At 33.5% G+C, this 24164-nt stretch overlaps 1 protein-coding gene across 3 annotated transcripts in view; it reads left to right on the top strand.

The window, feature by feature from the left end:
• Window positions 1-24164, top strand: part of LOC136032283 (mitochondrial ornithine transporter 1-like) — a 49335-nt gene that overhangs the window by 9434 nt on the left and 15737 nt on the right. For all 3 annotated transcript variants that reach the window (XM_065712550.1, XM_065712548.1, XM_065712549.1), the window contains exons 2-3: window positions 5274-5515; window positions 19608-19760. In XM_065712550.1, coding sequence (XP_065568622.1) covers window positions 5327-5515; window positions 19608-19760 — 342 coding nt within the window. In that variant the 5' untranslated portion in view covers window positions 5274-5326. The remainder of the gene's footprint in view (window positions 1-5273; window positions 5516-19607; window positions 19761-24164) is intronic.

The following is a 24164-nucleotide window of genomic DNA, read 5'->3' as shown; positions in this document are numbered from 1 at the left end:
AACTCCCCCTAAAAGTTTTACCATAATAACTTTAGTGTCATTAGTTACAGTAAATGTAGCGTTAGTATTAATAGTGTACACATAGTGCCTTCTGGCTATATCAAAATCTGCAACAACCTACCACTGAAGATCTTAATAATGTAAGCTGTTCTTGAAATATTGCTTTGTCACATTTTTGAAAATCAATGTACTCATAATTTTTTTTTATTTAGTTCAACATCCAACTAAATATTCCTTCAATGTGAAGACCTCATGCAAAAAAACTATTTTTCATTGAAAATTCTGATTAAATAATCAAATCTTGCCCAAAATTTTACTTGCAATCTAATATTTCAACTATCAAGCAGAAAACTGAAAAACCCATAAGCTACCAACCAATTTGTAAGTATTGGTACATACACTTTAACAGCAGCAAATAACTTCCAATTTCCCTTCTAATGAACATCTGGAATTATCTGGGGGGAATATGCCTAGACCCTTCTCAAACAGAAAAGAATGCAATGGCTTGGTCTTGTCTTGGGAAGACCAATGACTACATCGTCAAATAAGTGTTTCTAGCTGCTGTTTTGCCAGATTGGTACAGACATCCTGGCTGTCAATTGAAAAATTAGAGGGTAATTCAAAAACAACCTTGATTCCATTGGTGGATTTCAAGTTTGCCAGAAATTGAAAGAGCTGCTGGCTTTGGTTTGCTAAAATTCTAGAATAAGATTGTACCAAATAGATGTCAACCACACAGAATCACCTAAATGCCAGGGGAGGCATCTGCATGTAGTCCTGCAGCAAGTACATTTAAACTTTATGGTAATTTTACACTTGGATTATTATTTGACTTCATTTATGCTCATCTTTGTTTTGATGGAGCTCTTTACTTACCTTTGGAAAACTTCTTTGAAGAAAGGTTTTTTTTTAAATAAATTCTTTTTGTTTTTAGTTAACTTAGTTTTTATTTCATTGATTAATAAAGAAATATTGTGAAATCTTTTTTTGTTTTCTCTCCTTAAGAATCAAAATTTTTGCTTAGTAATTATATTTTTGACCGAATTTTGCAACATATTTGAATGATAGTTATTCTGTAGTTTTTTGGATGGATAGATTCTTAGAATATTGTTCAGATAAATGGGCTGAAAATCTGCATTATCTTTAAGGCTTTGCAGGACTGAAGGAATCATTACCCCATTGTGTTCCAATCTTGAATATAGAGTTATTTAGAGTTACGGCTCCTGCTGGTTGATATGTGGCATAGATAGCATAGCAACTTTGCTACTCCAGGCAGACTACTCTGCTGCAATGAGGGGGGCCTTGTCAGAAGCAATGTCAGCAGTGTTTAGAAACTTCTGTAGACTGTCCTTCCACCTTGTCTGAAGTCTACTCCTGGACACAACCAACCCTGCGATGTGGGTCAAAGTCTTATAGGATTCTAGCATTGGCTGTTCCTGGCATTCTATCAAGACGCCCAAACCGTCTAAGATTTTGCTGGGAAATTTGAGTTGAGAATGAAATTCGGGGAGGAAGGGTAAGGAGCCTCTCATTTTTTTTTGTCTGGCAGGCATCTATTGTGCCCAAGATGGTGGGTTTGAAGGACCATGTCTCTGCTGCATAAAGCAGGACTAAGATCAGAGAGAGTTATATATGTACATCTTTGTGCACCTAGAAATATGGGGCAATCTCCAAATGCCATGTAATTTTGAATATAGACAAGTATCACCTGACCATCCTCCTCAGCATGTCTTGGAAGTTTCATTTTAATTCTCTAAGCTGTTCCTGAGATATTACAGATACACCCTTGGGTGCATATAGTGGTTTTTTCATTTAGTTCAACATGTCCCAAAATATTCAGCTTAATACCCTTAGCTGTTCTTGAGATATCTCAGATACACCTTTTTGACAAACTTGGATGTACATAGTGTTTTATGATTTAGATCAACATGCCCCAAAAGTTCCAACGGAATATCCTTAGCTTTTTCTGGGATGTAGCATCGGCATCCTTTTTTGACAATTTGGATATTATACTGTCTTGTTTTAGTTTTATAACCCCCACAACTCTCTTTGAAAGGTTCATCTTAATGCCCTATGCCATTCCAGGGATAATGCAGATATGCCCATTTGAAAACCCAGATGCATATAATTTATTTCTATTAATTGAATATGCCTGAAAGTTTCAACTTTACCCTTAGCTGTTCCTGAAATATTGCAAATATATCATTTTAAGAACCCTGGACACACATACCATCTTTCAATTTATATCAACATCCCCAGCAACATGCCCTGAAAGTTCCAATGTAATGCCCTTAGCTGCTCCTGGAACATTACGCAGATGTCCTTAAGACAATCTTGATGCTAATGGTGCCAGTTTTTCCTGGAAATTCCAATGTTCCTGAGATTTTTTATCATGCCATTTTGATAACCTTGATGCACTTCTAATCTTTTGATTTAATTCAACAGCAGTAGTAGTAGTACAGCAGCAGTAATAGCAGTTGTAGTAGCCTTAAGAGTTCCAGCTTTCCGTAGCCATTCCTGAGATATTGCATCTATGCAATTTTGATAACCCAGATGCTCTTAAACTTTTTTGATTTTGTTTAATAGTATTAGTAGCAGTAGTAGTGGCTTTAAAAGTTTTAGCTTAATTCTATAAGATGTTCCTGAGATATTGCTGATATGCCCTTTTGACAACCTGCATGGACATAGTGTGTCTGATTTAGTTCAACACTCTTTGAAACTTAATACCCTTCGATTTTTTTTAATGACCCAGGGTCAAACATACCTCCTTTTCCCAATAACAAATCTTAAAATTTTGATATGCTATCATTAAAGGGAGGACAGAAAAAAGCGCAGGGGAGAGGCTGGTTACCCTCCATTCACTTAATGCAGTAGCAATTGACTAAGTAAAGAACAATATCTTTCCTTATTTTTTTTCTTTGCAGCTTGTATACTAGGGTTGCTCTTAGAAACTGGATAGGTGGCTTATTTGACTGGAAATTAAAGTTTCTATTTGTCTTTAATGGACCAATAGGGATGGTTTGCAAATATTCCTCCCCTCAATTGCCTTTTGTGGCTTGATGCACCCATACTCCAAGATCCAAGGCCAAAATTATATAAAGCTCTTAACTTCCTCTGACAGTTTATTCATGAATCCTTCTATATGACAGGACTAATCCTTTGAAATTTTGGATTGTAGAATAGGGTTGCAACCTTCTCCTGAAGCTACCATTGGGCAATGACGAATTTTTGGCAATGACAGATCACTCGAATGACTCTTTTGTCATTTTTAGTTATTAAAAAGGACATTCCACTTTCTCTGGTTTGATATGATTGCCTCTCATGGCAAAAATGGATATACATACCCACATGACACTAAAAACATAAGATTTGGTATTCCAGTAGTCAGTGGCTTAACAATTCGACCAGAGCGCCCTTGAACTTCCAGAAGCTAATAATGGGATCAATTTTGGGAGAATAAGAGGGGAACTCTTTTTCATAAAGTATGTTAATATACTTATGGTAACAACTTAAGGTTGAAACCTTTAAATGTTATGAATGCTACATATTTGGAATCAGGATAAAATAGAAGTAGTTTTGATGAATAAACTACTTAAAAACATTCTGTTTTTTAGAGTTTCGGTTATTATTGGCACAATTTGCTTGTTACTTCAAGTTTGTTCATACAGACTTTTTGAAAAACAACTTCGCGTGAATACTCCAAGACCTCTTTGTGGTGACATCCTAACCTCCCTCCCCCTATAGATAGATAGTTAGTTTATTCTAGCCCACTATCAGAACAACAACCTGGAAAGGTAGTGTGGTCTTCGAAGTTATCAACATAGGTTATGTTTTAAAACAATCATGGGTTTGCAATAGTTACCAGGTAGTAATGGCATAGATTTGATTTTGAGGTATGGAAGACCATCAGCAAATTTTATTGTAAACTTCGCTCAAATATAATTTAACTTTTGTCATATTACAAATAAATAAAATCAAATTCATGAAGTGTAATCTGACTCCCAGCTAATTTTAATGTTGTTAATTTTGGCTCCTTTCAACATAGGTTACATTTTAAGATATAATACTAGACAATAGGTAGTTACAGCAATAGGCATAGAATTAATTTTCTTGAATTAATTAATTAATAGAATTAATTAATTAATACAATTGATTGATTAATAGGCATAGAATTGAGGTGTTTTATCAGGTGATTCTTTTATTCTGTCTTAATAAAGTGTGATTTGACTTCTGTAGGAGTATAGCTGAAGGTCAATGATCTTAGAAAAAAAAAGAAACACAAAGAAAGAAATATTCCTCTGCTAAGTGTAGTAGCTAGTTTGTACATGGTACCTCTGCTTGACACAGTTAAGGTAAAAATAAAGAGGTTTTCTTTACCTAAGTCGATTATTGAGCTGTTTTTTTGAAGGAAAGTAGCTCCATATGCTTGGCATTGCTTACTTGAGTTAACCCTATATATTTAGGTAAAACAGGTAGTTTTTATTGTGAGTAGTCTTATTTGAAACTTATGTATTATTTTCAGTTTGGTATCCAAACAGTTTTCTGTTCACTTTTTTATTAAATTGCCCAAAAAGACTCTCAGCCAACTTACTTTCAGTTAGAGATACTGTCTGCAATTCACAAATATGTCGCTTAGTCATTATTGTTTAACGACGTTTACCATCTTTTTCAGTTACAGTTCATTCCAGTCTGTGTTGTTCACCCTTTGTATTAAATGGTGAAAAGTATTGAGTTTCTTAAAAATCAAACAAGATCTTCTGCTTTGCAGAATATATTATTTGCTTCCCCCTTGAATTGGCAATTCCTATCTTGTTTTTCTTTACTCAGCATTTGCGCCCTCTTTGTTTTTGTGCATAAAATTCGATTAAAAATCCAGAACCCTACCTGATCATTGATAACCCAGTAATTTATCATAGTTTTTGCTTATTTTTGAGTGTTTTGTCTATATTTGCTTATTGAAGTTGAACCGTCTGCAGTCAGGCCACTGAACCTGAATTTTGACAAAGTCTTTACTGTGCCTTTAACTGTTTGCTTTGCATTTGATGTCTTTTCTTGTTCTTCTATTTATGTTCCATCTTTTCCTGTTTTTGTATGAAATGTCTTCAAATGAATAAATACACAAGGAACATCTAAGTTCAATTTAATTAATTAAACTATTAGACTCTGATTAAGATGCTATTAGACTCCTGTAGAATCAAGCTTAAAATAAATGTTCTAAGTTGAAATATAACTTTAAAAAAAGCACAAATATGAAGAAGTATTCTCTCTTTTAGGTGGAATAGCTAATGTGTATGTTGGGCAGTCTCTTGATACAGTTAAAGTTAAAATGCAGACTTTCCCAGATATTCACAAAAATATGGTGTCTTGTTTTGTTGAAACATTCAGAAAAGAAGGAATTAGAGGACTCTATGCAGGAACTACTCCTGCCTTAGTGGCAAATATAGCAGAAAATTCGGTACTATTTGGATTTTATGGAGTTTGCCAGAAGCTCGTTTTGAAGTTCACCAATCAAAAGGTAATCTCGAATTTATAGATCTTGTAAGTCCTATTTGCAAGAACAATTAAAGAGTTATGCAAAATTAAATATTCTGTGGAGCAATTGTATTCAAAGGTAAATATTAAAATTGTTAAGTTGAAAAGATATATATTAGAAAAAACAAACAAAAGCAAGGAATTAGAGGAATCTATGCAGGAACTACTCCTGCCTGAGTGGCGAATACAGGAGAAAATTCAGTGTTATTTGGATCCTATGGAGTTGGCCAGAAGCTTGTTTTAAGGTTCACTAATCAAAAGGTAATTCTAAATTTGTAGACTTCATAGACTGCATGAGCATATAGCAAGTAAAGAGTGATGTGCCTTGCATGCATAATGAATTTCTTATCCAATCTCATCATACAGAATGGAAGGCTGTAGAATGTTGAGAGAGATATAATTCAATCATAAACTAAATGATGTTTCCAATCTTTTACTAGAAGGGTATGTCTTATCTTCCATTTTGTTGGAAATACTAAGCTTTCACTGAGTGAGAGTGACAGATAGATAGATAGAGAGAGAGAGAAAAGCGGGAGGAGAGAGAGATAGATAGAGAGATAGAGAAGCGGGAGGAGAGAGAGAGAGAGAGAGAGAGAGAGAGAGAGAGAGAGAGAGAGAGAGGTAGAATGGTCAGAAGGTTAAAGTTAGATTATCTCTTTAGCAGTTAATGTTGGTGGGAGAAGTGAAACTAATATTAAAATATAATCTTTTAGTTTTACAGAGTTGAAAAATGAAATCCAATTCACTTATTCACATGCCTTTTTTTTTACCAATAATCCTTAATATTTTATTCAGAAGCAATTTGCGCATATGAACATCGTTTACTTTTTTTTTACCTTTTTTTTGTTTTGTTTTTTATCGTTTTTTAGAATATCCTTTATAGTAAAAAAAGAAGCAAATTTATAAAAGTTGCAATTTTTTGTAGCTAGAACTGGACAGAAGGTCCGGGTTAGTTTGTTATTTTTGTTATTATTTCGTCATTTATAATTATATACTTTTTGGCATATGTCCATGTTATCTTCATTTGCACATCAGGCTTTATCACAAAATCAGTTTATTAATTGCTGGAAACAATTTCGTGAATCTTGATTTTGACTTAATTTAATTTAGAATATCTCTCTAGAAGACACTATTGGTGAAAAGAGAGAAATCAATCTTGTGGTTCTATCTTAACTATACAGAGTAAAGGAACTATTTATTGTGGGCATTCTCAGTGGGATATCGTTAGTTATTTTTTTTTGTTCTTTCACAGAACGCCAGAAACTAGTAACATGTTGTCAATTATAATTATACACTTCTTGGCTTGTTTATATATCACCTTCATTAACACATCTAACTTTATCACAGAATCACGAAAAAAATTCGTGGATCTTGACTTAGGTAAGACAAGATAAGATAATATTTATTTTCAAAAGACTATCACAAGCTCTATAGAGCCGAATTCGCTTTATATGGCAGTAAAAGCTAAGAAAAAAAAAAATTCAAAACAATACATTAAGTCAAACACTTAAAATTAAAAGGAATTAAAAAAGCAAAATCATCAAAGATAAAGGGCAAATCAGTAAACTTAACACTTAAATTACAAAAACATTGCAGTAAATCAAAAAAGAATAAAAACGGCCATAGAGGAAAAGGGGAATTTGGCAAGTACATAATCACGAATTGTTAGTAAGGTGTTCCAGAAAAAAAGGTATAAAACTTTTAACGAAACCTTTCTGTAACAGCATGGATCGGAGAGTAAGTTGGGATTGCTAAGGAGGCTGACCGGGGGGTCGGAGTCTAATGGGATTGTGAAAATCAGGGATTAAGTCCTCAGTACGGGGATTGGAAATGACTGATTTAGCGAAAAGTAGGCAAAGTTTTTCCCTCCTTTCTTTTAAGGTGGTAATGCGTGCAGCTTTAAGAAGGAAGGAGTATGGAATTTTGCCTTCTTTGTAAATGATCCTGAGCGAACGCTTTTGGACCGACTCGATTTTGTCACTAAGCTCATTTGAAAGTTGCGAATGCCAGACCGGACATGCATATTCCAATAACGGCCTGATAAAGGATAAGTAAACACGGAGGGAATGTATCTTAGGACAATTAAATTTGTTTAGCAGCTTAAAAATGGATAGTGAAACATTTGCTTGTTTAACAATGTTGGAAACATGTGTGTCCCACTTAAGATCATTAGAAATCGTGACACCAAGAAGCTTAACATGTTTCACTAGCGTTTCGCTTGGGATCGGGTCGCAAGAAGCAGGAGTAGATTTCAAGAAGTTGATCGTCATTATCTGTGATTTAGTGGGATTTACTGTCATATTTAGATTCTTAGATTCATCCAAACATTGGGTTAGGATTTCAACGGGGTCACTTTTAATATTCCTATGACATACTTCAAGGATCGACAAGTCATCCACATATTTCCATCTTTGGGGAAATTCCTTGCCAATTTGGTTAATCATGACAAGAAGTAATAATGGTCCCATTAAGGTTCCTTGAGGTATTCCACAGTACCTAGGGAGGGGGTTAGAGAAGGTATTTTTGTATTTTACAACTTGTGATCTGTCTGAAAGGAACGATATAACAAAATTTACTAAAAGTGGGTCAATTTCAAAGTTATCATGTAGTAAACGAATTAGGATAGTGTGGTCAACTAAGTCAAACGCTTTTTGGAAATCGACTAAAACCAGGCTTAGCCAAACATTTGGTTTCTCTAGTTCACTTAGGATCGTGTGAATCAAGTGTACAAGGTAATGGGTGGTGGAGGTTTTTCTTAAATTACCAAACTGTCGGATTTCAATGCGTGGTATAATTTTAAGCCAGTCACAAAGGAACCCTTCGTAAAGCTTAGAAAAAACTGGAGTGAGTGTAATAGGACGCATGTTGGTTATAGTCAGACTGGAAGATTTCTTTGGGATGGGTGTTATAAAACCTAGTTTCCAGCAACTTGGGAATTTACCAGATTTTGTAATTTGGTTAAAAATATCAGATAAAGGTCCGGCAATTGTGTCTGAAAAGGCTTTAATCAAGTCAATTGGGATGTCTAATGGGCAAGTACTTGATTTTTTGAGCTTTCGGATTTTATTTATAACATCAGAGGGAGAAATTTGGGGAAAGAGGTGGAGGGAGGAATAGTTTGACCTGAACCAGTGAAAGGGGGGAGACTTTGTACTATGGACGCAAGATGCAGGTTCAAATCGTTGGCTATCTTGTAAGGGGGCTCAGGGAGATGAAAATTAACTTCAAAAGGGTTTTTCCCGCAAATCTCCTTAATTTTCCTGTACCATTGTTTGGGTTTGTTAGAATACAAATCCTTAACCTTACTATTGTAATACTCAGAAGCTGCTTTTCTCAATTTTCTGTTCAGGAACTTTCTTAGATCATTAGCCTGTGTGATATGTGCTTGCTTGAACAAATTGATTTTTTTCCATATTCGTTTTTTAAAAGTCGCAGTAATGTAAGGTTTATCGGTAGAGCATATTTTAATTTTTTTCACCGGAAAATGGGCTTCAGAATTACTCCTCAATAAATTTTGGAGGGACAAAGCCTTGGAGTCGACATCATTTGTTTGGTACACAGGGGACCAATTTTCACTAGTGATCCAAGAGCCAAAATTGTAGAGTCCTGAGTCAATTAGAGGTCTAAAGACGGTTTCAGTCAAACAGTTCGTGGTAACGAACTGTAGTAAGGAGCGACCCGGCTCAATAGTAACCAAAACTCTAAAAAATGGAATTTTGATACCAATACCTACATCAAAAGAATCGCATTTTAATGCTGATTTTAAATATATAAGTTTCATCAAGTTTAGTTTTACCCATCAAAAGTTGCGAGCCTGAGAAAATTTGCGTTATTTTAGAAAATAGGGGGAAACGCCCCCTAGAAGTCATAGAATCTTAACGAAAATCACACCATCAGATTCAGCGTATCAGAGAACCCTACTGTAGAAGTTTCAAGCTCCTATCTACAAAAATGTGGAATTTTGTATTTTTTGCCAGAAGGCAGATCACGGATGCGTGTTTATTTGTTTTTTTTTGTTTTTGTTTTTTGTTTTTTTCCCCAGGGATGATCGTATCGACCCAGTTGTCCTAGAATGTTGCAAGAGGGCTCATTCTAGCGGAAGTGAAAAGTTCTAGTGCCCTTTTTAAGTGACCAAAAAAATTGGAGGGCACCTAGGCCCCCTCCCACGCTAATTATTTTCCCAAAGTCAACGGATCAAAATTCTGAGATAGCCATTTTATTCAGCTTAGTCGAAAAACCTTATAACTATGTCTTTGGGGACGACTTACTCCCCTACAGTCCCCATGGGAGGGGCAACAAGTTACAAACTTTGACCAATGCTTACATATAGTAATGGTTATTGGGAAGTGTACAGGCGTTTTCAAGAGGATTTTTTTGGTTGGGGGAGGGGTTGAAAAGAGGGTGATATGCTGGGGGAACTTTCCATCGATAATTTGTCATGGGGAAGAAAATCTCCATGAAGGGAGCGCAAGATTTACTAGCATTATTTAAAAACATAATGAAAAAATAAATATGAAAAAGTTCTTTCAGCTGGAAGTAAGGAACAGCATTAAAACTTAAAACAAACAGAAATTATTACCCATTTGAGGGGCTCACCTCCTCCTAATACCTCGCTCTTTACGTTAAAGTATTTTTAGTAATTTCAACTATTTATTCTACGGCTTTTGTGATTCTGGGGTCATTCTTAATGAATTGGGACAAAATTTAAGCTTTAGTGTAAAGAGCGAGGATCTGACAAGGGGGCGAACCCCCTCATATATGTAATAAAAATATGAGAATACAAAAGTTCTTTGCGTAAGCTAATTTATAAGCTACGTAAATCTTTTACTAATAAAAATACTCGTAAAAAATTAAAAGTTCTAGTTGCCTTTTTAATTAACCAAAATATCGGAGGGCAACTAGGCTTCCTCCCCCTCTCTTTTTTTCTCAAAATCATTCGATCAAAATTATGAGAAAGCCATTTAGCAAAAAAAAAATGCAAATTTCGTTTTAATTATTCCTCTGCGGAGAGCCAAAATCAAAACATGCATTGATTCAAAAACGTTCAGAAATCAAATAAAAAAAAACAAGTTTTTTTAACTGAAAGTAAGCAGCGACATTAAAACTTAAAACGAACAGAAATTACTTCGTATATATAAGGGGCTGCTTCCTCATCAACGCCCCGCTCTTTACGCTAAAGTTTTTTACTGTTTTAAAAAGAAGAATTGAGAGACAGAGTCAAACTTTAGCGTAAAGAGCGGGGCGTTGATGAGGAAGCAGCCTCTTTCATATACGAAGTAATTTCTTTTCGTTTTAAGTTTTAATGTCGCTCCTTACTTTCAGTTAAAAAAACTTGTTTTTTTTATTTAATAATAGTAAAGGAATGTTTAACTGTAGTTAGTGGAGCTAGGAGTAGGCTAAAGTGGTAACTACCTCCGAGAGGGAGAAGAATGGTGACGGGTTTGTAGAAATTTGACATATTGGTGCATATTAAATCAAGAGTAGAATTGCCTTCTGTAGTAGGGACTTTTATAATTCGCTTTAGACTAAAAGTATTACATGTAGACTCAAGTTTTAATTCATTTGCATCACCTAAGAGGAAAATTCCAGCATTTGGGTATTTAGATAGTACATAGTCAGCACTGCCATGCAATTTTTCCATAAAATTAATTTTTTCAGCCGCTCTCTGCCCAGGAGAGTAGTAAAAATAACACAGGACAATCAAATTGAAAGGACGTGGTAAGACCTTAGGTCGAACACAAACCCACAAAATTTCATCTAAGGGAGTAAGACAAGGAACTAATATTTCTGAAGGATAAAAATCATTACGGAAAACGAAAAGAATTCCACCCCCTTTCTTACCCAGGGGGTGGGTTTCGGGTCTGAGTTTAATAAACTGGGTGAAATTATTCATTTTTAACATGTGTTTATTTTGAGCGTGTACTTCAGTAATAGCGATTAATTTAGTTTGTCTATCTAGAAGCGACCATTAATGGGAAGGGAGAAATCATTCTTATGACTTGATTTGTTTGTACTGAGCGGTGGAACTAGGCCCACTGGGTGGTTCCAGTGTGGCATCCCACATTTTTTTTTTTATGAACACCAGAAACCAGTAACGTATCTTCCTTTTGAGTTTCTTGAACTTGGGCTTTTGAGGAACTAGCGCAACTGGGCAACCCTGTTGTGGTATTCTTAGCCGCATTTATTTGTTCTTTTATAGAAAGCCAAAAATCAGTAACATATCTACCTTTTGAGTTTCTTGAACTTAAGTTTTTGAGGCATTAGGTCCGTTGTGACTTCCTTATCTGCATTCTTTTGTTCTTTTACAGGACACTAGAAAATAGTACCGCATCTTCCTTTTGAGTTACTTAAACTTGAGTTTATTTTAAAGAACTGGGTACTCTGGGAAACCCCACAAAAATGGGGGCAGCCCTTTTAAACACATCTGTATGTTTTTAAAAACTAGGAAGTGAGATCTACTAAATGATGTTCTTCTGATTCAAACAGTCTTTTTTTTATTATTTTTTAATCATACAAGACATGGTTTTTATTTTCTTCCAAAATAGAGTATGTACCTGATGCTCAAATAATTATTTAATTAAATTGAAAGTTATGTTATAATTTTTTTTAGAGTAAAAAACTTGTCAAGTATGTAATGATGTTGCCGGGTGTTTAGCTGCATCGTTTGTTCTTTTACATTGGTCCCAACAGAACTGACTAAGTGTACCTACTCCATTAATATAATTAATTATAATAATTAGTATTAATTAACATTAATATAATTTATTACTAGTGAATTACAGTTAGAGTATTATGATCAGTTAGTTAAATTAGAATAGATAATTGAAATTGTGAAAACATTCTTTTTAAGAGTTAAATCCGCTTGGTGATGCCAACGCTGTTGCAGGACTCTTAGTTCCGTTATTTTGTTCTTCTGCATTGTGTTTGACAAAATTGATAATGTGTTGATTAATATTACAATTAATTAATTACGGTACGAAGCTTTATTGTCAGTCAATCACAAATATGTAAATATTACATATTTATTTACCCTGTGGTAGCACAGGTTGCCCAGATTGATGCTCTTGTAAAGTACTCTCTCAACTAATTTACTGTAAATTGTGACTCTATTTCTCTGTGCTCTCTTCTTTATACTCTTATGGTAGGGTTGGCCTACAATCTGGGGTTCGACCGGTAGAGGATGTCGAGCGTCTCTAACTTTCATAAAGTTTATGTGTAGAGTATAAAAATATTTATTTACACATATAATACATTAAATGTACACACGACGAGGACAGACACAGAATAAGAACTGAATAAAATAATCTAAAACGTTGGCTTATATACACTAAAACAAGGAAACAAACATTGAAGCATGTGACAGGAACTGGCCTATTTTAACCTGTCAGTTCCTGAAAATATTCAGAATTTATGATATTAATGTGGTCATCTAGGAAGTGGGAATTTCACAGAACTTAATTATGATTAAGAATTTAATTATCATGAAAAGAGAAATCACCAATGCAACAGCACAAACACACACACACAAAAAAAAAGAGAGACAGAAGGAGAAAAGGAAGACTGTTTTCCTAAATTAGTGATTAATATAGACCAGCACTTGAATGAGGCCTCAACCCTACTCATCCATACAATCACATAGGTCAAACAACATAGCCACACACAATCAACCATAAAGAATAATCCATGGACAAGTATAAGTCGTCATTTACCAAACAATAGAAAAAAAATATAGACAAATAATTCAGAGGCAACACCCAACATAAGGGCTCATCAGGAGAATACACTGGCCTATATAGGGTTTCGCCACTCTAAATTCTCTACCCGGCACAGTGTTGTGGCTACCACAGAATATCCTTGGCATCCCCGCGTCAGGTATCATCCCCAAAATATATGCCTATGAAAGAAAAAAAAACAGCAAATGTAAAACAACCAAGTAAAACCAAAACAAGCTTATCCTGTTAATATATCCCTCCCTTTAGCAACAATAGATAAACTAAATATTATAAATTTTGCCAAATCACAAATATTAACACATTGCAAAAAACCTGAATGAACTAAACAATTATAGAATTCATCTTTACCATGTGGCTAATTTTTAAGAAAATCTGCTCAATTAGAAACACAATTCAAAATAAATGGCGCTGCGACAACATTTCTCGAACCTCCGAAATTAGTTGAAAATTTCTTTAAGTATTTCTAGATAATTCTTTTGATATTTATTTAAAAGTTCGTTATAATGAAAACTAAATTTTTTAAATTGCCAAGTTAATTTATTTGCAGAAAAACCTCTTGATATCAATTTTTGGCTTAAGATTTTATATCTATTTTTAAAATCAATATAATTACTACAAATCCTTGCATAACGAAGTAATTGTGAGAAAAACACTGAATATGTGATATTTGAGTGTATATTACTTTCAGGGAGTGGGAAACTAATCACTTCAAAATCAAAATCATCCGTTTTATTATACATTTCAAAACTTAATTTATTATTATCACAAATATTAATATTTAAATCTAAGAAATGATCTTCATGACCAGCGCCATGACTAGGCTCAAGAATAAGCTCTGATGGATATATATTTTTAGAAATATCAATGAAATCCTTACAATTTAAGACCAAAATATCATCTAAATATCTTTTATTATTTGACAAAGCATGTTTTAAATTAATTGGATTATTATTATCCATCATATATTTATATTCTAGTTGACTTAAAAACAAGTCAGCTATAAATGGGCTGGCATTCCCCCCCATGGGAATTCCCACAATTTGCTTGTACAAATCACCCCCAAATTTTATATAACTATTGTATAAAACAAATTCCAATAACTCAAAAATCATATCCAAGCTGTAACATCTCAAGTTAACTGTAGTATTAAAGCAATTTGTCCATATAGCTTTTTTATTATAAATGTCTATTTTTAAGAACCTTTTACTAGATAAGAGGAAAGATTTCTTGATAACAGTTTTTAAATTATCAAACACTACATTAATTGATAAATTAGTATACATTGTCGCAAAATCGAAAGACTCAATTCTTTTAGCTGAAACCATTGTTAAAGAATCTATCACCTGCAGTGAATTATTAACACTCCAATATGGATTAAAATTCGAAAATTTTTTAATACCAGAACAATAGGTTTTAAGTTTATTTACAATTTCCTTTAAAATTAAAGAAAGGTCAGTAGCAGCAATGCGGGTTGGACATTTAGCTGCTCCAGCAATAAACCGTGGTTTAGGGGGATTCTTATGAAATTTTACAGTCCAATATAGGAAAGGGAACTTTTTATCATTGTCATTTATTTTAATATTAAAATTTTTAAAAAGTATTTCTTCAGTCTTTTCAATTAAATTCTCATCCTCTATATTTACCTTTTCGTAAACATTAGTTGTGCATAACTTCCTTTTTAAGATATCACAATACAGCTTCTGACAAATTATGGCCAAATTATTATTACCTTTATCCACTGGCATAATTACAAATTCATTCTTTAGATTAGCAATTGCATGTTTAATCTTCGCATTATAAAATAATGATTTAGTGTTACTATTTTTTAAGTTAGAATGTATTTTATTTCTTACTAGTTGTTGGGGTGGCGCTTCGCGCCACCCTAACACCTAGTTGGCGGGGGCGCTTCGCACCCCCCCCAAGCCCCCCCGCGCGCGTAAGTCGTTACGCGCCATATTAGTTACGCGCCATTGTAGTTGTGTCCCTATGTCCCACCTGTGAATATATATATATATATATATATATATATATATATATATATATATATATATATATATATATATATATATATATATATATATATATGTTTTTAACTACGTAAAACTTGCGAATATACAACATTCTTTGCTGTCCCATTGTCTGTGCATATAAATAGATTGTCAGGTTTACCGACTCTTGAACATGCAACATATAATGGTCCATGGGAAAACAATCCGTATTCAGATCTATACCTCATGATTCTAATGATTGCCCTTGAGCTTTGTTGATGGTGATTGCTAATCGACCATTCCCTGAGTCGCCATCGTCATTTATATATCCCCCTGTGCACCCCGGCGTCCCCTTTGTAGTTATGTCCCTGTGTCCCGGTCGTCATTTATATTCCCTGTGTCCCGGTCGTCATTTGTGTCCCGGTGTTCCAGTCTGTGATTTCTCTTTGAGTGTCCCGGGCGTCATTTATATTCCTTGTGTCCCGGTGTCCCGGTCGTCATTTATATCCCCCTGTGCCCCCCGGCGTCCCCATTGTAGTTGTGTCCCTGTGTCCCGGTCGTCATTTATATTCCCTGTGTCCCGGTCGTCATTTGTATCCCGGTGTCCCGGTCTGTATATACATTCGTTTTTTAGTTTTGTTTTTCTCCTTTATTTTTTTCCTTTTTTCTTTTTTTCTTTTTTAGTTTATTTAGATTTTTAGATTTTTTAGTTTTTTTATTAGTTTTTAGTTTTTTTGTAGTTTTTACCATTTTTTTTGGTTTTTTTAGTTTTTTTTTTTTTACTTATGTCCTGGTCGTCATTTATACTCCCTGTGTCCTGGTCGTCATTTGTGTCTCGGTGCTTTGTTGATTGCTAATTTATATTATATTTATATTTATATTTTTTATATTTATTAAAATTTTTTTAGTTTTCTTTTTCTCTTATTTTTCAGTTTTTTCCTTTTTTTTAGTTTTTTCTTTTTTAGTTTTTAGTTTTTTTTTTGTTTTTTACCTTTTTTTAGTTTTTTTAGTTTTTTTAGTTTTTTAGCTTTTTTAGTTTTTTTTTTAGTTTTTAGTTCTTTTTTTAGTTTTTGCCTTTTTTTAGTTTTTTCAGTTTTTTTTAGTTTTTAGTTTTTTACCTTTTTTTAGTTTTTTTTTAGTTTTTTAGCTTTTTTAGTTTTTTTTCTTTTTAGTTTTTTTTGTAGTTTTTACCTTTTTTAGTTTTTTTTCTTCTTTTGTATTAGTGTGAAATAATTCAGACGTCATATGCGGACAAACACGACGTCACTCGACAGACAGACAGACAGACATAACCCACAAACAACTTATTTTTATATATATTTATTCATATTTTTTTAGTTTTCTTTTTCTCTTTTATTTTTCAGTTTTTTCCTTTTTTTTAGTTTTTTTCTTTTTTAGTTTTTAGTTTTTTTTAGTTTTTTACCTTTTTTTAGTTTTTTTTTAGTTTTTTTAGTTTTTTAGCTTTTTTAGTTTTTTTATTAGTTTTTATTTTTTTGTAGTTTTTGCCTTTTTTTATTTTTTTCAGTTTTTTTTTAGTTATTAGATTTTTACCTTTTTTTAGTTTTTTTTAGTTTTTTAGCTTTTTTAGTTTTTTTTTCTTTTTAGTTTTTTTTGTAGTTTTTACCTTTTTTAGTTTTTTTCTTCTTTTGTATTAGTGTGAAATAATTCAGACGTCATATGCGGACAAACATGACGTCACCTGATCCACAGATCCACACACAGACAACTTATTTTTATATATATAGATTCTACTAATAATTAAATTCTTCCAACTTTGAAAACTCTCTTTATTTTTATTCTCTTTCTTACACCACTTATCAATAAATAAATCAAAATCATTTTCCAAGCCATCAAGAACGCTCGATGGTTTCAGATGATGAGAAAGACGGAAATTAGCCCCTTTATTCATTATAATTTGAAGATCATCTTGCTTTATTATTGACAAGTCCCCTGTTATAACATGTTTGTAAGTAGGATTTACAAATGGGCCAAGTTGCTTACAATTACAAACCGGTTTCCAATTTATATCACTATCTAGACTTTTTAGTATTAAATTATAATTAAAAATAATTTGCCCAATAGTTTTTGAAAATTTATAAGTTAAAACTAGACTATCATTATAATTCAAATTACTAGGAAGGGCCTGTTTCACATGCCGCTGATTTAAAATTTCTGGTAAATTAATATCTTCAATCTGCTTACAAGTAAAGTTAATAGGTAAATATAATCTGTTATCCTTATTGCTAATCTTATCGAACTTTTTCTTTTTTGAAATAAATTTCGTTTTAGTTAGAATGCAAATTGTATCACATATTACTTTAAAATTATAATCAAGAGCTGTATTATTCTTAACAATCCAGAAAAGTTTGATTAAATTCCTCTTGGATAAATTATTTAGACATTTTATTACAGAAATCATACCCCTAGATTCAAGTAGCTGGCATAGATCTATAGAAAGCATATGTACATCTAATTCGTTTTTTCTATTATTTTTCCTATGTCCTCTCGATCGTTTTTTACGTTTAGTAGGACAAGTAAAAGAAGGATGGTCCATAAAACCATCAATACATTTAACAACAACATGAGACATGTCACCATATTTTGCTACACGATCATTTAGCCCAAAAGGATAAGCTGTACCAAGAGTATGGATCCAGAAATCCTCCTGTTTACGTAGTCAATTATTCTTCTCTTCTTTATTTAAATTTTCTAATTCTAAATTTTCTAAAATTGTGACAGTTATATCTGATATGGAACATTTACCATTATTACAATGTTGAACTAGATAGTTATTAGTTTTTTCATTAATAACTGTTGTCTTATGTCCAGAAAATCTTTTATATATATTACTAGCTGTTGGGGTGGCGCTTCGCGCCACCCCAACACCTAGTTGGTGGGGCGCTTCGTGCCCCCCAAGCCCCCCCGCGCGCGTAAGTCGTTACGCGCCATATTAGTTACGCGCCATTGTAGTTGTGTCCCTGTGTCCCACCTGTGAATATAGATAGATTTATATATGTGTTTCAAACTACGTAAAAATTGCGAATATACAACATTCTTGGCTTTCCCATTGTCTGTCCATATACAAAGCCGTATGTACTAATAATGACGTCATATGCAAACGCTCTTTTTACAAACAAACAAACATGCATACACACAACTCGTTTTTATATAGATAGATAGATAGATAGATACAATACAAATTAACTACGTAAAACTTGTGAATATACAACAGTCTTCGCTGTCCCATTGTCTGTGCGTATAAATAGATTGTCAGGTTTACCGACCCTCAAAGATGCAACATACAATTGTACAGCCTCGAGCGATTTTTTGTGTGCCATTGTGCACTCATCCCAAATAATAAGTTTGCATTGCTGCAATACTTTACCCATCCCAGATGATTTGGAAATACTGCACGTGGGAGTTTCTGTAGAATGCAAGTTCAGAGGCAATTTCAAAGCGGAATGAGCAGTTCTTCCACCAGGCAGCAATGTTGCGGCTATTCCGGACGACGCAATTGCCAACGCTATATCATTTTTTGATCGAATTGATGCCAGAATCAGTTTTATCACAAACGTTTTACCAGTACCTCCTGGCGCATCCAAAAAGAAAATTTCTCCAACGTTGTTATCGACACAATGCATTATCGTATCATAAATGTCTTTTTGTTCCGACGTTAACTTGGAAATGTTATTTTGTACATACGACAATAGATCACTCGTACTGTAACTTTGTTCACGATCCAATTCTACACATGTCGAAACAGCAGCGATACGGTTAGGTGAAGGCATTCCCAAATCCTGAAGAGGTTTGTTTGCCATACGTACGCACAAATCTTCTATAACAACTAAAGTGTAGTTATAAATTTCTGATGTAAAATCAAAAGTCATATCTGACGTCTCTAACTGTTTTCGATGGAGTATATCTTCGGACATGACGTCAGTCAACACAGAAACATGACGTCACCTGATCCACAGACAGACAACTTATTTTTATATATATAGATTAGTTGTTTCCCCCACATATTGTAGGCAGCATTTATTACATTCTAATAGGTAAATTACATTGGTTGTTCTACAACTAACATTACCGCGTAACTTGCATGCAAAATTTTTATTATACAATGTACTCTTAACAGAAGTCCGTGGGACAAAATGATCTTGGCAAAGAAAACAACGACTTTTACACTTACTAACTTTCAAAAAATCGTTCCGGGATGATCATTGTTCTTTTTTTCGTGTAATTAAATGTAACTTAATGAATGTATATTATTTACTCTGTTGTAATTCATTGATTGTATTACACCGTATGATTAGTTAATCTAAATTATTTAAGATATATATTTTTTTAATTTTAGAGAGTGGAAGAGTTAAATCCACTAGGCAACGCAGTTGCGGGATCATTGGCTGCATTTTTTTGTTCTTTTACATTATGTCCAACAGAGCTTGTTAAGTGTAGACTCCAAGCGCAGATGGAAACGGAAGCCATGAAACAAAAAGACCATCCAAGAGTAGGTGTTCGTTCTACTTTTCTGTTTAAATCTTTCTCTTTTATTCCACTTTCTCATGTCGAATAGATTATGAAACACATTTCTTGTCCTTTGTTTGGTTTTATCATTGTTATTTTCTGATCATCCTTCATCATTCTGATGAAGGATGTTCGATACCAAAAATATCATTTTGCGAGTGTCAGCGTCGGCTGACAGTCTCAAAGACAAATGGTCCATTAGCAAATTTTCTCAGCACAACGGGGAGCTTCTGAAGCAATTTTGGTATAAATTGTTAGAGGATTTCAGATGTGTCAACAGTTCAAAAACAAAGGAAACGAATAATTTCTTACTAATTGCTAAGCAAAACGCTGTCTAATCAATATGCATACAGCATAAGTAATGTGGAGTCTGTGTCTGTAAATATTTCAGTCAAGGCAGTTGGCACAACAGGAAACTTCCGAGTTGTCGAATTATCAATGAGACTTCTTTTGAGCTGATTTTTAATATTTTGCTAGCAGGTATACTGGAATATTTTTAGGGACAGCGCTTTCCTGTACTTCAAAAAGAAAATTCTGCTCTATTCAATAAAAGTAAAATAAAGTTTTCACTTTCTAATTATGTAAGTTTCATTAAATCTGAATGTCCCTATCTCTGGCTCAAGACTGTAGACATTAAATGACTTTGTCTGACTGTAGACATTAAATGACTCTTCTAAGACCTCTGGGAAGGTAGGTGTTGGATTTTACTTTTCTGTCTTTTATTCGGATCTCGTGTCAAAGCTAAACAAGTTGTGTTAAGACTGAATAATCTATTCTAAATATTTTGGCCACACAGTAAAAACTTAAAAAGTTCATAATGGATGAGATAGGGTGATTAATTAAGGTATCAAACTCTTTGAAAGAGAGGAACTTTGAACTTTTCTCCATTTTAGTTCGATTTCTATGATATCAGAGAACTTCTTTGAAAGCTCCAATTGAAAAATTCCATTCCACTTATTAAAAAAGATCTATGTATATAGTATATCAGTAGTTGCCATTAAATAAGTACGGTTTCAGTTCACACATCATAACTTTCAGGCAAGGAGGAGTGACTCTTAAGGAATTTTTCCGGGTGTCTGAAACTTATTAAAGTATTATTTAGACTTATTTCTTCATTTTTACCATGAAAATTATTTTTTTCGGATTTGTATCAGGAGGGGGGTGATTTCCTCCATCCGTTGGAATGGAGTAAAAAAAAGGCAGATATAATGGTGTTTCCCTCCAGGAACTTCTTTGATGTTTTTTTTTTCTTATAGGCCAACAGTTAAAGTAATATATAGCACTTTGCCTTAAAAGAAATGGTGTAGTTTTCAGATATTTAAGCTTTTGCTGTGTTGCAAAGTAAGGATACTGATTTGTGCATATTTTTCTCTGCTTTCTTAATCAGCATTTTATATCGTGGAAACTGTAAGAGTTAGAAATTGGAAACTTCTTTTTTCCAATGGGATTTGAGAAATCAGGAATAAAACTCCTTCCTTGTTACGCCTTCCTTGATTGTTGTCATCAACAATTAATGTTCTTCTTTTAGGCCAATCGCGGTATCACCAGTTTTGTGCAAAGTTTTTGAGTTACTAATTATTGACGAGACTAGGTAACCAACTCGGCTTTAAGAAAGGAGTAGGCCACGACCATGCTCACCTTTTGATTGCTAATTTACTTCTACATGCTCATGAAAATAACGAGGTATTATATTTTGCTGGATTAGACGTATCTAGAGCTTTCGACACGGGTGTACATCCGCATATATTGTTGACTGCTTATAAGCGTAGAGTTAATATATCTGTCATTAAATCGACACGTGATATGCATAAAAAGCTTAATGCTAGAATTAAGGTCACCATCTTACCTGGTACGGTGGAACTTACTCCTTCAATTTGAGTAAAAAAGGGCATTAGACAGGGCGCTGTTGCTTCTCTGCTCCTGTTTAATAATATTGTGATTGCGCCACATCAGAATATTCTAACTACACGTATATTTAAATGTATTGATGTTTCGCTAGCTAACTGTTTGGATGACATCCTTGATATTAGTAGAACAGCCTTTGGAATTGAGGAAAATTTTGAACTCTCGATAGGGAGTATAAACGTATTGGTCTTCGATTTAATGAAAGCAAGAATGAGTTCCTGGTGTTCAACCACCGTTCAGATTGCCCGACAAATGTTCAGTTAGGTGAACTGTTATTAAAGCATAAGATACACTGACGTATCTTGGTGTACCGATTATGTCAAATCTTCGCGCCACGCATCAACTTCTGGAAGATTTTTTTTTTACAGGAAATCTAGGAATGCGTATTGCTTACTAGTTGTGTTTAAGTTTAAATTTAATCGCCGTTTATAATGCATTTGCTGTTCCACATCTACTCGCCTTTGCAACCATGTTGGTCTCTTCTTACTGCTTCACATATTAAGTATATACAGTAGTGTTTCTACAAGTATGCGAAACATTTGCTACGGCTGCCTCTCTGGACTAACAATAGCTCCCTATCCTCGCGGTACGGATTTGCTGGTGCAGTGTCCGCGGTGCAGAAAAGAAATGAGAGATAGTGGAGGGAGATTATTGGTGAAAGCACCTCTGAAATTATCCTTCGTTGATCATGCGTTTGTTCTGACATATAATTGTCCTTATATGTAATTTTCTTTTCTTGTCAATTCTTCTTTGTTTTCGTTTTGTTTGTGTTTGTCAGAATTTATTTGTTTCTTTCCCTTTTCTTTTTTTGTCACTCCATCAGTGTTCTATTTTGCATTTATGTTGGGCAATATATTTACATACATATATATATATATATATATATATATATATATATATATATATATATATATATATATATATCTATATATATAAAAATAAGTTGTCTGTCTGTGGATGTGTGGATGGATGTGTGGATGGATGTGTCAGGTGACGTCACCTGAAAAAACTGGATTAGGTGACGTCAAAACTGAAAAAACTAAAAAAAGGCAAAAACTACAAAAAAAAACTAAAAACTAATAAAAAAAATAAAAAAGCTAAAAAACTAAAAAAACTATAAAGGTAAAAACCAATAAAAAACTAAAAAAAAAACTGAAAAAACTAAAAAAAGGCAAAAACTACAAAAAAAAACTAAAAACTAATAAAAAAAGTAAAAAAGCTAAAAAACTAAAAAAACTAAAAAAACTAAAAAAAGGTAAAAAACTAAAAAAAATAAAAAATAAAAAAAAACTAAAAAAAAGGAAAAAACTGAAAAATAAGCTAAAATAAAGGTAAAAACCAATAAAAAACTAAAAAAAAAAGGAAAAAACTAATAAATGACGACACTCAAAGAGAAAGCGACCAGGACAAAAAACTAAAAAAAAAGGCAAAAACTACAAAAAAACTAAAAACTAATAAAAAAAATAAAAAAGCTAAAAAACTAAAAAAACTAAAAAAAGGTAAAAAACTAAAAAAACTAAAAACTAAAAAAAAACTAAAAAAGGTAAAAACTAAAAGAACTAAAAAAGAAAAAAATAAATGACGACACTCAAAGAGAAAGCGACCAGGACAAAAGGAATGTTCGATTAGCAATCAACAAAGCACCGGGACACAGGGAGTATAAATGACGACCAGGACACAAGTAAAAAAAAAAATAACAAAACTAAAAAGAAGGTAAAAACTACAAAAAAACTAAAAAGAAAAAAAAACTAAAAACTAATAAAAAAACTAAAAAATCTAAAAATCTAAATAAACTAAAAAAGAAAAAAAAAGGAAAAAAATAAAGGAGAAAAACAAAACTAAAAAACGAATGTATATACAGACCGGTACACCGGGATACAAATGACGACCGGGACACAGGGAATATAAATAACGACCGGGACACAGGGACACAACTACAACGGGGACACCGGGGAAAACAGGGGGATATAAATGACGACCGGGACAAAAAAACTAAAAAGAAATAAAAACTAAAAACTAATAAAAAAAACTAAAAAATCTAAAAATCTAAATAAGCTAAAAAAGAAAAAAAAAGGAAAAAAATAAAGGAGAAAAACAAAACTAAAAAACGAATGTATATACAGACCGGGACACCGGGATACAAATGATGACCGGGACGCGGGACACAGGGAATATAAATGACGACCGGGACACAGGGACACAACTACAACGGGGACACCGGGGGAAACAGGGGGATAACCTGACAATCTATTTATATGCAAAGACAATGGGACAGCAAAGAATGTTGTATATTCGCAAGTTTTACGTAGTTAAAACCATATATATATATATATATATCTATATTCACAGGTGGGACATAGGGACACAACTACAATGGCGCGTAACTATTATGGCGCGTAACGACTTACGCGCGCGGGGGGGCTTGGGGGGGGCGCGAAGCGCCCCCACCAACTAGGTGTTGGGGTGGCGCGAAGCGCCACCC

Source organism: Artemia franciscana, chromosome 10, assembly GCF_032884065.1.
Source record: "Artemia franciscana chromosome 10, ASM3288406v1, whole genome shotgun sequence".
NCBI classification, from domain to species: domain Eukaryota; kingdom Metazoa; phylum Arthropoda; class Branchiopoda; order Anostraca; family Artemiidae; genus Artemia; species Artemia franciscana.
Note: the sequence above shows the minus strand (reverse complement) of the source record. Positions and strands in the feature narration are given on the sequence as shown.